Below are 10,479 nucleotides of genomic sequence, written 5' to 3'. Positions count from 1 at the left end.
CCCACGGAGCCAGGAGAGACCCCCACGGGGCCAGGAGAGACCGTAAGTCGATGGGGAGCTGGAGGGGACAGAGGCCACCTGAAAGCAGGCTGGGCAGGGACCAGCCGGTGGGGGACTGACACCCCAGAAAGGCTGGGGGGGGGGGCGACAGGGCAGTCCCTCTGCGGGGACATCTGGGGACGTTGCACTCTGTCCCCTGCCAGGCCCCAGGGCACAGTGGGGACGGGAGGACGGCGTGAGCACAGCATGACCATGGGCCCCTCTGCCCCGTCCCCTGGGGAGCCTGAGGGCATGTCCCCCAGATGGGGGGCACCTACCACCCCTCTGCCCTCTGTTCCCCAAAGGAGCCCTGGAGAGGAGCGGGCGGGCAGAGAGACACGCCTGAGAGTGGTGCTGAGGTAAGGGGGGACACGAAGGGCTCGGGGACACAGCGGGGACCCTCCTGCTCCAGAGAAGTGGCACAGCGGGGCTCTCCGGGGTCCCCATGCAGCGACACCTCTGTGTCCCCCGTCCACACCCCCCCCACCACCATTAGGGTCCGGCCACTGACCTGCACGGAGACACGGCGAGGTGACCGGCAGGTTGTGCGCAGCCTCGGCGATGACACCGTCCACGTAAGTGCCACCTCCTCCCCGCTGGGGTCCGGGGGTGGGCTGTGGCACCCCCTGAGCCACCGCCGCCCCCCGTGCCCAGGTGAGCGCAGCCAGGCACGATGCCACCTTCGGGTTCAGCGCCGTGTTCGATGCTGGGGCCTCACAGGAGGCCGTGTTCGAAGGCAGTGGGATGAGGCAGCTGGTGGAGCTGGCGATAGACGGGTGAGTCCCAGCAAGCCCCCCCCCCGCAGACCCCAACCCTCCAGCTCACCCCGCGCCCGCTGCGCTGCACCCCTCCAGGCCTCAGCGGTGGGTCTGTATTGCCGGGGCCGTGCCGGGAGGTGGCATCCCTGTGCCACTGCCTGGAGCCGTGCCTGAGGCTCAGCATCTTCCCCAGCTTCTCCTGCACCGTCTTTGCCTTCGGGCAGACCGGCTCGGGGAAGACCTACACCCTGATGGGACCCCTCGCCCAGGTACAACGCTGCCCCCGACCCTGACCTGATGGTGGGGTGGGCTCTTCTCACCTGGTAACAGGCACCGGGGTGGCGGGAGGAGGTGGGTGCCTGGCGCGGTGTGAGTGCTCACCGTCGTGACATTTCTGCAGAGCGAGACCCAGCCGGCATCCCCGGCTCTGCTGGGGCTGATGCAGAGGTCCTTCGCCTGCCTCCTGGAGCAGAGCCGGAGCCGCGGCTCTGACCTGGCTCTCAGTGCCTCCTACCTGGAGATTTACAACGAGCAGGTTTGCGTCTGCCTGACCACCCAGCCTGGCCCCACTGGCACATTCCCCCTCTCCCCTGATGCCACCCCTCTACCGTACCCCCCCCCAGGTCCGGGACCTGCTAAGCCCCGGGCCACCATGCACCCTGCCCCTGCGGTGGAGCAAAACCCGTGGCTTCTACGTGGAGAACCAGCTCAGCGTGGACTTCGAGAGCCTGGATGCCATCGCCAACCTGCTCCTGCAAGGTGCTGAGCTACAGGCGCAGGGCTGGGCCATGTTCAGAGGGTGCCAGGCCCAGTATAGGGGCACTCAACCCCTCCACAGACCGTCCCTGGGGCTGGTGGGGCTCCAGTGGTAGCCAAGAGGGGCAGCTGCTCCCCATCCTGCCGCAGAGCCCAGGCAGGCTTGTGTCTGGCAGGGGGTGGGCAGTGGGTGCCATGCTGGGGTGGGGGGCATTGTGCCCCCCCTGCAGCTCTCAATCGCTCCCTGCCAGCAGGATCCCAGAGGCGACGGACCTCGGCGCACGCCCTCAACAGGCACTCGAGCCGCAGCCACGCTCTTCTGACCATCCACATCCGCAGCCGGGCCGTGAGCGCACGTCCTGCTCTAGGGGGGAGGGCTTGGGGGGGCTGGGGCTCTCCGTGGGGGTGCAAACAGCCGCAAGGTGGAAGGGTCACATCCTCCTCCCCAGGGATCCCTTGGTAGGGCTGGGGCGAGCAGCAGGGAGCCAGGTCCCAGACTGAGGGGTTGAGAGACTGCTGTGGGCCACGAGGAAGGGGCGAGGGGGGACAGAGCATCACCCCACCCCCCGCCGCCCCCAACACAGGTCCCCCAGCCCAGTGCCTGCCCCAGCAAGCAGGGCACGCTGTGCTTTGTGGACCTGGCCGGCAGCGAGCGGGTGAAGGAGACCGGCTCCAGCGGGGAGCTCTCCGTGGAGGCCAACAACATCAACCGCAGCCTCCTGGCACTGGGTAAGAGTCAGGGGGGACTCCTCCCCTCCCCATCTATGGGAGCACGAGCTGCTGGTCCCTGTCAGAGCCCTGCTGCACCCTCTGTGCGTCATCCTCTGGCAGGACACTGCATTTCTCTGTTGGCCAAACCCCGAGGGAAGCGGACGCACATCCCCTACCGAGACAGCAAGCTCACCCGGCTGCTGGCCCGCTCCCTGGGTGGCTCGGGCGTCACCCTGATGGTACGTGCACCGAAGCGGCTGAGCAGGGGTGCACAAAGCCACGGGGAGCTGGGGTCTCGCCCTGTGGAGGGGAAGTTGCTGGAGGGGGGCTGGGTGACCCCCTAAGCTGGCAGCTCACCTGCGGCTCTTCCCCCATCGGCAGGTTGCCTGCATCTCCCCGTCCTCGCGCTGCCTCTCGGAGACGCTGAGCACGCTGCACTACGCCAGCCGGGCCCGGAGGGTCACCACCAGGCCCCTGGTCAACAGGGTATAGCAGGCGGGGGCTGCGGGCAGGGTGCTCTGCCCCACGACTGGGACCCCCTGAGCCACCCCTTTGTGCTCTCAGGTGTCCCGGGAGAAGCTGCTGCAAACCTTGAAGGAAGAAATCCACGCCCTGCAACTGGAAAACCTCTCCCTGCGCCAGCAGCTGTGCCTGCCCAGGGTGCCAGTGAGGACCACAGAGGTCCCGGCGACGCCCCCGAGGGCTGGGGCATGGCTGGGCTGGGGAGGCAGGTACGGCCCCACAGGGCTACGTTGCTCCCCACTCGAAGGGCAGCTCCCGTCGGAGGGAGCCCCAGCCTGGCCCAGCCTCTACGGCCTCCTACGGGACTTTGTGGTGGAGAACGAGCAGCTGAGGTACAGGGGGGGACACGTGCAGGATCCATGAGCAGGGGCTCAAGGTACCGGTGGGGCGGCCAGAGCCCCCGGCCAGGCAGCACCCTGTGTCACCCAGCCTCTCCTAGGGACTCCCTGGGGCTGGGCAGGGCTCAGAAGTTCACCCTGCCCTGCTCCCCAGGCAGCCCCGGCTGTCCCCAGACCCAAGCGGTGACATCCCAGCTGGCCCATCCTGCAGAGCCACCCGCAGCTCCTGTGACAGCCAGCCTCCGCTCCAGAGTGCCCACACCCCCCGTGTCCCCCCAGGCCACCCTGCGAGGCTCCGGCAGCCTGACACAACACCCGGCTCTGGCCCCCGGCTGTTGGTGAGTGTGGGGGACCCTGGGCTCCACGGGCAGCCTCACGTGGGGCTGTGCCCACGGCAGGGTGACAAACCACCCACCCGCTGTCACCCCCTCTTGCAGAAGCTGCCTCCCACCTCCGGCCGCCCCGGCTGCCCCCAGTGCTGCCCCGGGCTGGCCGATGCCATCGTGTCCCAGGTACGGCCCCAGGGGTCTCTCTGTAGAGGGGTGGCACAGCACGGCACAGCAGCCTGACCCCTCGGCTCACCCCCAGGTGCTGCCAGGGCCCCCTGCACCGCAGCCGGTCCCCCCCGACGGAAGCGTTGGTGTCCTGCCACCCAGCCAGGAGGACATGGCTCTGCCCGGCTCCCATCAGCTCCCTGGGCACCCCCAGCCGCACCAGGGGAAGCGGTGAGCACCTGGGCCTGAGGCCACCCCCGTGGGCATCAGCTGCAGCTCAGGAAGCCCCTGGGGCAATAGAGGGGGTGGGGGGGAAGTGGGTCAGGTTTTGTTCATGTGTCCTCACGGCAGGAGCCGGGGCAGGAGCTCCTCTCAGCGGCACCCAGTCCGCCGAGAGCTGCCAGGCTCCAAGCGCTGTCCTAGCCCCGAGGGAAGGGTCATCCCCTCGGCACCGCCTTGGCCAGGATTGCCGGAGCCAAGAGGTGAGCGGGGCGGTGGGGGGAGGCCAGGCAGTGCCTCGGCTGGGATCCCGTGGGGTTGGGCACCCATCCCGAGCCCAGCCGCTCACACAGGGTGCTGTGGACCTGACCCCGTTGACTCCCGGCTGGCAGCCGCCGGCACCGTCCCTCTCCTCCAGTGGGAAGAGGCACCGGACTGGCTGGTGGAGCAGATCTGAGTAGCAGCAGCCACACCGGGGACGGGGCCAGCTGGGGATCTGGCACAGCCCACGCACAGTTATTATACCTGTGGGGACAACCACAACCCTCGGGGGCGCGGGCATCTCGGACTACAAGGACTGCGCAGACCACGGGATGGACGGATGGATGGACAGCCAGGGCTCTGCAGCCTGCACAGCGCTCACAGTTTATTTTTGTCTAACTAAGGGCTGTGCTGCAGGGCGGCTCCGGCGGGGCCCTCTTAGGTGCTCTCCTCCCCGGGCTGCGGGCAGTCCAGCCAGTACTGGGCGATGGAGCGCGGGTAGCGGGGCTGCACCAGGTCCACGCGCTTGGTGCGCAGGTTGACGCGGTAGTACTTGTCTGGGAGGAAGGGGAGATGGCTGTCAGGCCTGCCCACGAATTCCAGGGAGCTGCCAGCCCTCGCTGCCAGCCCTGGGCACCTTCCCGCTGCATCCCGGAGTTCAGGGACGTCACAGGGCGAGAGGAGGCCTCCCCCCATCCCAGCAGCCCTGGTTCTGCATCTCTCCCGTGTCCTGCTGCTCCACACTCACCTCCTACAAAGAAGTAGACGCTCTGGAGGGTCTCGCACTGGGAGCCTGACAGCCAGTCGCTTTCAACACCCGCAGAGTCAGAGTCGTTTTGCAGCCAGCTCCAGAAACCCAAATTCAGTGACCGGTGGCTCTTGTACCTCTTGCGCTGGCGGCGAGACTTTCTCCTCCGAGGCTTGTGGGAGGCCACGTAGATCCTGCCGGCCATGGCGGCATCCAGCCGGCTGGGCACCCCCCGCCAGTCTTTGCTGATGTACTGTGGGCTGCTCGCCCCGGCTGGCACAGGGGCAGAGGGTGAGCGAGAGGGGCAGCAACGTCTGGGGGTGAGCTGAGCCCGGGCACCCCCCAGCACCCGCTCCGGGACCCCCAGGGACGCTCCAAAGGATCCCAGCCTGGATGGGATGCGTGATGGGGACACAGGCCAGGCAGAGCTGGGAGCAGCCCCCTCTCCCCACCCATGGCTGGGATCAGCCCTGTGCTGCTGAGCCCCCTCCTCCTCCTCCTCTCCATCTTTAATTTCTCGTGCCCAGGGCTGGGGTTTTCTTATGGCATCTCCAGCTCCGGTGGGAATAAACAGTCCCCGGCGGTGACACTGTGGTGCGAGATGGCTGCTGACGGGCTCGGTAGTGGGGGGCATAAGGGCTGCAGAGGGTGGGATTTGGGGTGCTGTGGGAGATGCAGCCATGGCCGGAGGGATTCCTGTGCAAAGCCGGGTCTGCTGCCCGGCACGGTGGCTCATCCAGCCTGCCCACACCCCCAGGCATCGCTCCCTCCTCCCTGGGGTGCCTGCACCCCTCGCACCCCGTCACTGTGGGCTATATTGGCACTCACTGGCCCTTTCCCCCGGGGCTGGCCCAGCCCTTACTCATCCTGCCGCCGAAGAGGATCTGGAAGATGTCCTCCCAGCTGTCACGGTTCATGAAGGCGTAGTGGTTGAACACGGCAGAGGGGGAGGACTTCTCGCAGTCGGCCTGCGTGGGCTGGTGGGCGAAGTCATAGGACCAGTAGTACTTGTCTAGGAGAGGATGCACAGGGTGTTAGTGGGGGCCATGCACTCAAGGGGGCAGGGTAGCTAGAGGGGTGTCCTGCCCACGGCCACTGGTGCCCGGGAGTGGGAGGCCGTGCCCCTTACCCTTGAAGAAATAGACTCTCTCATTGCCATGGTAGCTGTGCGCGGGGAGGGCGAAGGCTGCGTCAACATTGTCTGGGATGCCTTCAAAGCCCTCGGAGATGCTGCGTGGGTACCCGGGGTCCAGGGCTCCGTCATCAAAGCGCCAATACTGGCTGCCCTGGGGGGTGTGGGACAGAGGAGGGGGTCAAGGAGCTGGGTGCAGCATCCCCCAGGCGTGGGTCTGCTGGGGGGAGCGAGCAGATGCCGTGGAGCCCTGTGGTGAGGCTGTGGTTGCCTGGCGCTCCGGACAGCCACAGAAATGTGGGGCTATCTGGCAGCCACTGCGTGTGTGTGTGTGTGCATGGAGGGTGCCGGGGTGGGGTGGGGACAGAGTGCACTTCGTGGGGACAGAGTGCACTGGGGGGGGGGGGCCATCTGACCTGGCTCCTGCCCACCTTGAACAGGTAAGTCTTCCCCTGGCAGTTGATGCGTGTGAAGGCTGCATCAATGGGACCCTCGATGCCCCAGATGTCGCTGATGAGCTTGGGGTAGCCGGGCCGCACGCTTGTCTCATCCAGCTCATAGAAATACTTCCCTGGGGAGAGAGGGGAGGTGGGAGCGGCAGGAGGGATCACAGCCACCGGCCCGGAGTGACAGCACAGCAGCATGTCCCATGTGCCTGGGAAAGGTCCCCAAGGTACCTCGGAAAGTATAAAGGGAACCGTTCTTCAGGTCGGTGAAGGCATCAAAAGGTTTCCTGCTGCACAGCTCCTCAGGCTCCTCCACGGGTTCCTGCTCCCCGAACCTATCTGGTGTGGTGCTGGGCACCTCCTCCACGGGCACCTCTGTCGCCTTGTTCTCCAGCGTGGGCTGTGCCGGCGACAGGGAGGTGGGCAGTTCTGTGGGGGCTTCCTCGGTGCTTTCTGTTGTGACGAACTCGACAGTGAGGTTGTAGTCAAGGTAGTCGTCCTCCGGCAAGGCAAACACATCTCCCCGGGTCACTGCGGGAGGGAGCAGGTTGAGCCTGGGGAGCCCTGGGCATCTCCCACTGGGTCTGGGTGTGGGAGCTGCTGCTCCCAGGCACTACAGACTTGCACAGACCCCACGCTGAGGGCTGCGGAAACCCCCCCAGTGCTGCAGCACCCTAAGCACCAAACCCTGGTGCTGACTTTACCCTGCGGACACGGGTGGGTGCAGAGCTGACTCAGCATAGGTCCCTCCGAGCCCCTGCAGCCACCCCGTCAGCCCCCACCCCAGCTGGGAGTGGGGCCGTGGGGCTGGTACCTTTGGTTTTGCAGACAGTGGAGTAGTCGCTGCAACAGCTCTGGTAGTACAGGCAGAGAGGGTCACACTGGCACTTGTGCTGCGCGTTGAACTCCTCCTCGCAGCGGCCCACGCAGGATTCTGCAAAAGCCACCCACCAGCGCAGGAGGAATAACGTGGGGTGGGCAGTGGGGCCGGTGGCCCCACTCCCACCCCCCAGCCCAGCCCTGAGGGTGAAAACAAACTCAGGCACGTCTTGGTTAGCGGGACCCCACCTCTGTCCATGGTCAACCCCATCACCAGGGGCTACAGCGGCACCTCTCCCCACTCCCACCCAGGTCCTGCTGGGATGGGAGCCACGGCCCGGGCTGTGCCAGGGTCCCAGCTCCATGCTGGCTGTCCAGCCCCAGGATAGCCAGGGATTTGCCCAGGCACCACCGATCCCTGCTGCCTGCTTGCCATCCCCCCATGCTGTGAGGCGTAGCCAATGTGGCCAGTGGCCATGGCCACCACCTGGTCCCCTCCTCACCCTGCCCAGGCTCCCCAACCCCTCCATCAGCTCAGGAGCCGCACTCGCTCCATCCCCACCCTGGCTGCAAGTGGGAGGCCCCCGGTGTGGGGCTGGCCGGCTCCGGCTCACCTTCAGCAGCACGGGCGATGGCGAGGAGGGCCAGCACGAGGGCAGGGAAGAGCAGCCTCATCCTTGGCGGCCGGGAGCTCAGCCCTCCTACGACTGTGCGGGCTGGAGCGTGGCTGTGGCCGGGGCCCCGGCATCCACTGTTTGCTCAAGCCTGCCCCGGTGGGAGAAAACAAACAGGCCAAGGTCAGAGCAGGGGAAAAGGGGCAGAGACACTCTCCCATCCAGCATCCCTCGCAGTCTGTATCGAGCTGGGTGCGTCTGGGAGCGGGGACAGGGCTCCCCAAGCTTGCAGGCAGCTCTGGGGGCTGCTGGCTGTGCCTTTGCTGCCAGCGCCTTCCCAGCCCGGGTGCAGGCTGGGCACTGGTTCAGAGAGCAGCAGGGGACAGCAGGCCAGCGCCAGCAATCAGCTTTGAGGTCCTGGAACACTTATTTCACAGCAAATCTCATGGTATTCAAGCTCCCAGCATCCATCTTAAGGGGAGGCTGTTTCTCAGCCTGGTCTTGGCAAGACAAAAAACCTAATGAGAGGGGATTGGGATGCTCAGAGAGCACAGGGAAAAGCCCTAGGCTTATGCTTGCCCAAAAGGTCACCATTTTGGAGGACTTGGCCTTGGGATTTCAGCTTTCTCAATGGGAGCAGAGCTGGGGAGCCCCAAGGCATGGCAGCTTGGGATGGGGCAAGTGCCACCTCTGTGCACGGGGACCAGGGGCCAGAGGTGAGCGGCCGGGAGGGAGAGCGGGAACCCTCTGCACTTTCACTGCGGTAGGCAAACAAAAGCCTGTGTGTTTTGTTCCCATCATTCCCTTTCTGACCAATCTTTTTGGTTACTAATTAATGTTGACTCAGCTCTTTCGGCAGCTTCTGATAACTCCAGGATGTTTATTTAATCAGGGGCAAGGAGCAAATGAGCATGAGGCTACAGAGATACTGCCTCCAGCTGCTGTGGCACTGCTGGGGCAGGAGCTCCGTGGGGTCCGTCCCAGCCCCACGGCAGGAGCAGCACAGCTCTGGGCTTTAATAAGTGATGGAATATTTGGGGAGAGAAGAACCAGAGCGGCGTTCCTGCTTCTCCAGGGGCCTCACCTCTGCCAGCTTGGAAACAGGGAATTCTCAGCGTCGGCTGCTCCCATCCTTGCTGGAAAGAGCTTTGATTTGGTGTTGAGAAAGGCATTTCTACCTGGAAAACCCCGATGAGCCAAGGGCAGCCACCAGACGTGGACTGCTGGGGCAGGACTTCTCCTGCAGCTCCGTCACCCCACTCCTTACCCCCTGGCCTCAGCTATGGTGGAGCTGGTGACATCCCCGGGTCAAAGCACCAGCCCAGAGTTGCACTAAAGCTTCATCCCATCCCTGTTGAATCGAGCATGGGGGGACAAGCACCCTGAGAGGGTGCAGGCTTGCGGGGAGGCAGGGGCAGAGAAGCTCTGGGCAGTGGCTGAGCTGCTTTTGCTGATCGGCTGAGACAAAGCTCCCTCCTGCTGCGCCAGGCTCCCAACCACCAGCGACCACAGACCCATCAAGGCTCGGCGAGCCCTCCCCTGACTGCTGTGCTCAAAGCACGGCAGGATGAGACCCCAGAAGAGGGGCTGGTTTGGGTAACAGGGGCCCTGGGGAGCCCTTGCAGCCAAGGGTTGAGCAAAGCCAGGGAGAAGAGCTCAGGGGATGGGGCTGATCCCCCCAGGGCAAGGCTGGGAAGCCCTGCCATTCCCAGAGCCCAGGCTGATGGTGCTGGAAATCCCTCTCAAAAAGCAAAGCAAAGCAAAACTAAAAGAAAAGCAAAGCTCAGCTCTCTGGGTTTGTCAGGACAAGCCTAAGGGAATGGTTTGAATTCTGACCCCCCTGCCTCCTCCAAAGCAGCAAACCCCTCTGCTGTGCTGCATTGCAATAGCCCCATATCATTACCCCTGCTTAATAATAATTTATCATGAAAATCCTTACTGGTTCTGTGCCAAGCCTCTCCTGCAGTACTGTGCTGCTTGGGTCGCCTTGTCTGCTGTCCTTCGCTGTGAGCTGATGTCCCTTTCCTCTCTCTGTCCCTGTGTAGTGGATTCAGAGAGGATTAAAAGCGACTCCGTCACATCAAAACATCAACTTGAATTTAAGTCTCAGTCTGAGCTGGCAACAAGCTGGTTTTGGAGCCAAAGACTTAAGCTGCTCCTCCCCAACACAGTCGAGAAGTGTCCAAAGCATTTCTGCCCTAAGCACGTCTGGCCTGGAAAAAAGAAAATAAAAGGGGCCCAGGCTGCCTCTGCTCTTTCTTTTATCATGCAAATCCTGAGCCCACCCAGAAGAGCTGCTCTGAATTTCCACCACTCAAAGGCAGTTATTTAATCCTCTGCACTGGCACCAAATGGGTTCAAAATGCAGTGCCAGGATGGCCACAACCTCACCGTGACCACGGCCATGGCCACCACGGTGCCTGACCCTTTACTTCCAGCCTGTGTCCCCGTCACCAGTCGCAGAGGGTCCCGGAGAGACCTGCTGCAAAAGCAGAGTGGGGGTCCCTGCCTGCTGTGGAGGTGACCACAGCCTCCCCAGCAGCCCAGGCAAGGGAGGGGGGGACGGGACATGGGACATAGGGACACCAAGACAAGCCCTAGCTCAGGCTGGGCAGGCAGAGG

At 64.4% G+C, this 10,479-nt stretch overlaps 2 protein-coding genes across 2 annotated transcripts; one reads left to right on the top strand and one right to left on the bottom strand.

The window, feature by feature from the left end:
* Positions 1–539: 539 nt before the first annotated feature.
* On the top strand, positions 540–4,377 carry KIF12 (kinesin family member 12). Its single transcript, XM_033003868.2, has 15 exons — positions 540–614; positions 694–815; positions 991–1,066; positions 1,198–1,332; positions 1,421–1,556; positions 1,808–1,899; positions 2,147–2,282; positions 2,385–2,503; positions 2,646–2,750; positions 2,829–3,146; positions 3,226–3,462; positions 3,562–3,636; positions 3,713–3,849; positions 3,970–4,100; positions 4,230–4,377. The coding sequence occupies exons 2-15, from the start codon at positions 784–786 to the stop codon at positions 4,292–4,294; spliced, it is 1,794 nt and encodes a 597-aa protein (XP_032859759.2). The 5' UTR covers positions 540–614; positions 694–783; the 3' UTR covers positions 4,295–4,377.
* An 80-nt stretch (positions 4,378–4,457) lies between these two features.
* VTN (vitronectin) lies at positions 4,458–10,055 on the bottom strand. The gene is made up of 9 exons (XM_033004371.2): positions 9,797–10,055; positions 7,858–8,008; positions 7,239–7,358; positions 6,656–6,955; positions 6,410–6,549; positions 5,976–6,132; positions 5,709–5,858; positions 4,847–5,119; positions 4,458–4,655 (listed from the first exon to the last, which is right to left on the bottom strand). Exons 2-9 carry the CDS (start codon positions 7,916–7,918, stop codon positions 4,537–4,539), a joined length of 1,320 nt encoding a protein of 439 aa, XP_032860262.2. The 5' UTR covers positions 7,919–8,008; positions 9,797–10,055; the 3' UTR covers positions 4,458–4,536.
* Positions 10,056–10,479: the final 424 nt, after the last annotated feature.

This window comes from Tyto alba, unplaced genomic scaffold, assembly GCF_018691265.1.
Source record: "Tyto alba isolate M040663 unplaced genomic scaffold, T.alba_DEE_v4.0 Super-Scaffold_19, whole genome shotgun sequence".
Lineage (NCBI taxonomy): Eukaryota > Metazoa > Chordata > Aves > Strigiformes > Tytonidae > Tyto > Tyto alba.
The sequence above is the reverse complement of the archived record's forward strand: the minus strand, read 5'-3'. Positions and strand labels throughout refer to the sequence as shown.

What these genes read in the sequence shown, in the direction of transcription:
- KIF12 (XM_033003868.2), top strand. Translation starts at nt 784, where the DNA reads ATGAGGCAGCTGGTGGAGCTGGCGATAGACGG. An exon ending in GTGGAGCTGGCGATAGACGG is followed by an intron (nt 816 to 990) that starts GTGAGTCCCAGC and finishes CATCTTCCCCAG; the next exon opens with CTTCTCCTGCACCGTCTTTG. An exon ending in CAGCCGCACCAGGGGAAGCG is followed by an intron (nt 3,850 to 3,969) that starts GTGAGCACCTGG and finishes TCCTCACGGCAG; the next exon opens with GAGCCGGGGCAGGAGCTCCT.
- VTN (XM_033004371.2), bottom strand. Translation starts at nt 7,918, where the DNA reads ATGAGGCTGCTCTTCCCTGCCCTCGTGCTGGCCCTCCTCGCCATCGCC. An exon ending in CATCGCCCGTGCTGCTGAAG is followed by an intron (nt 7,359 to 7,857) that starts GTGAGCCGGAGC and finishes TGGCTTTTGCAG; the next exon opens with AATCCTGCGTGGGCCGCTGC. An exon ending in CCTCTTCGGCGGCAGGATGA is followed by an intron (nt 5,120 to 5,708) that starts GTAAGGGCTGGG and finishes CCCCTGTGCCAG; the next exon opens with CCGGGGCGAGCAGCCCACAG.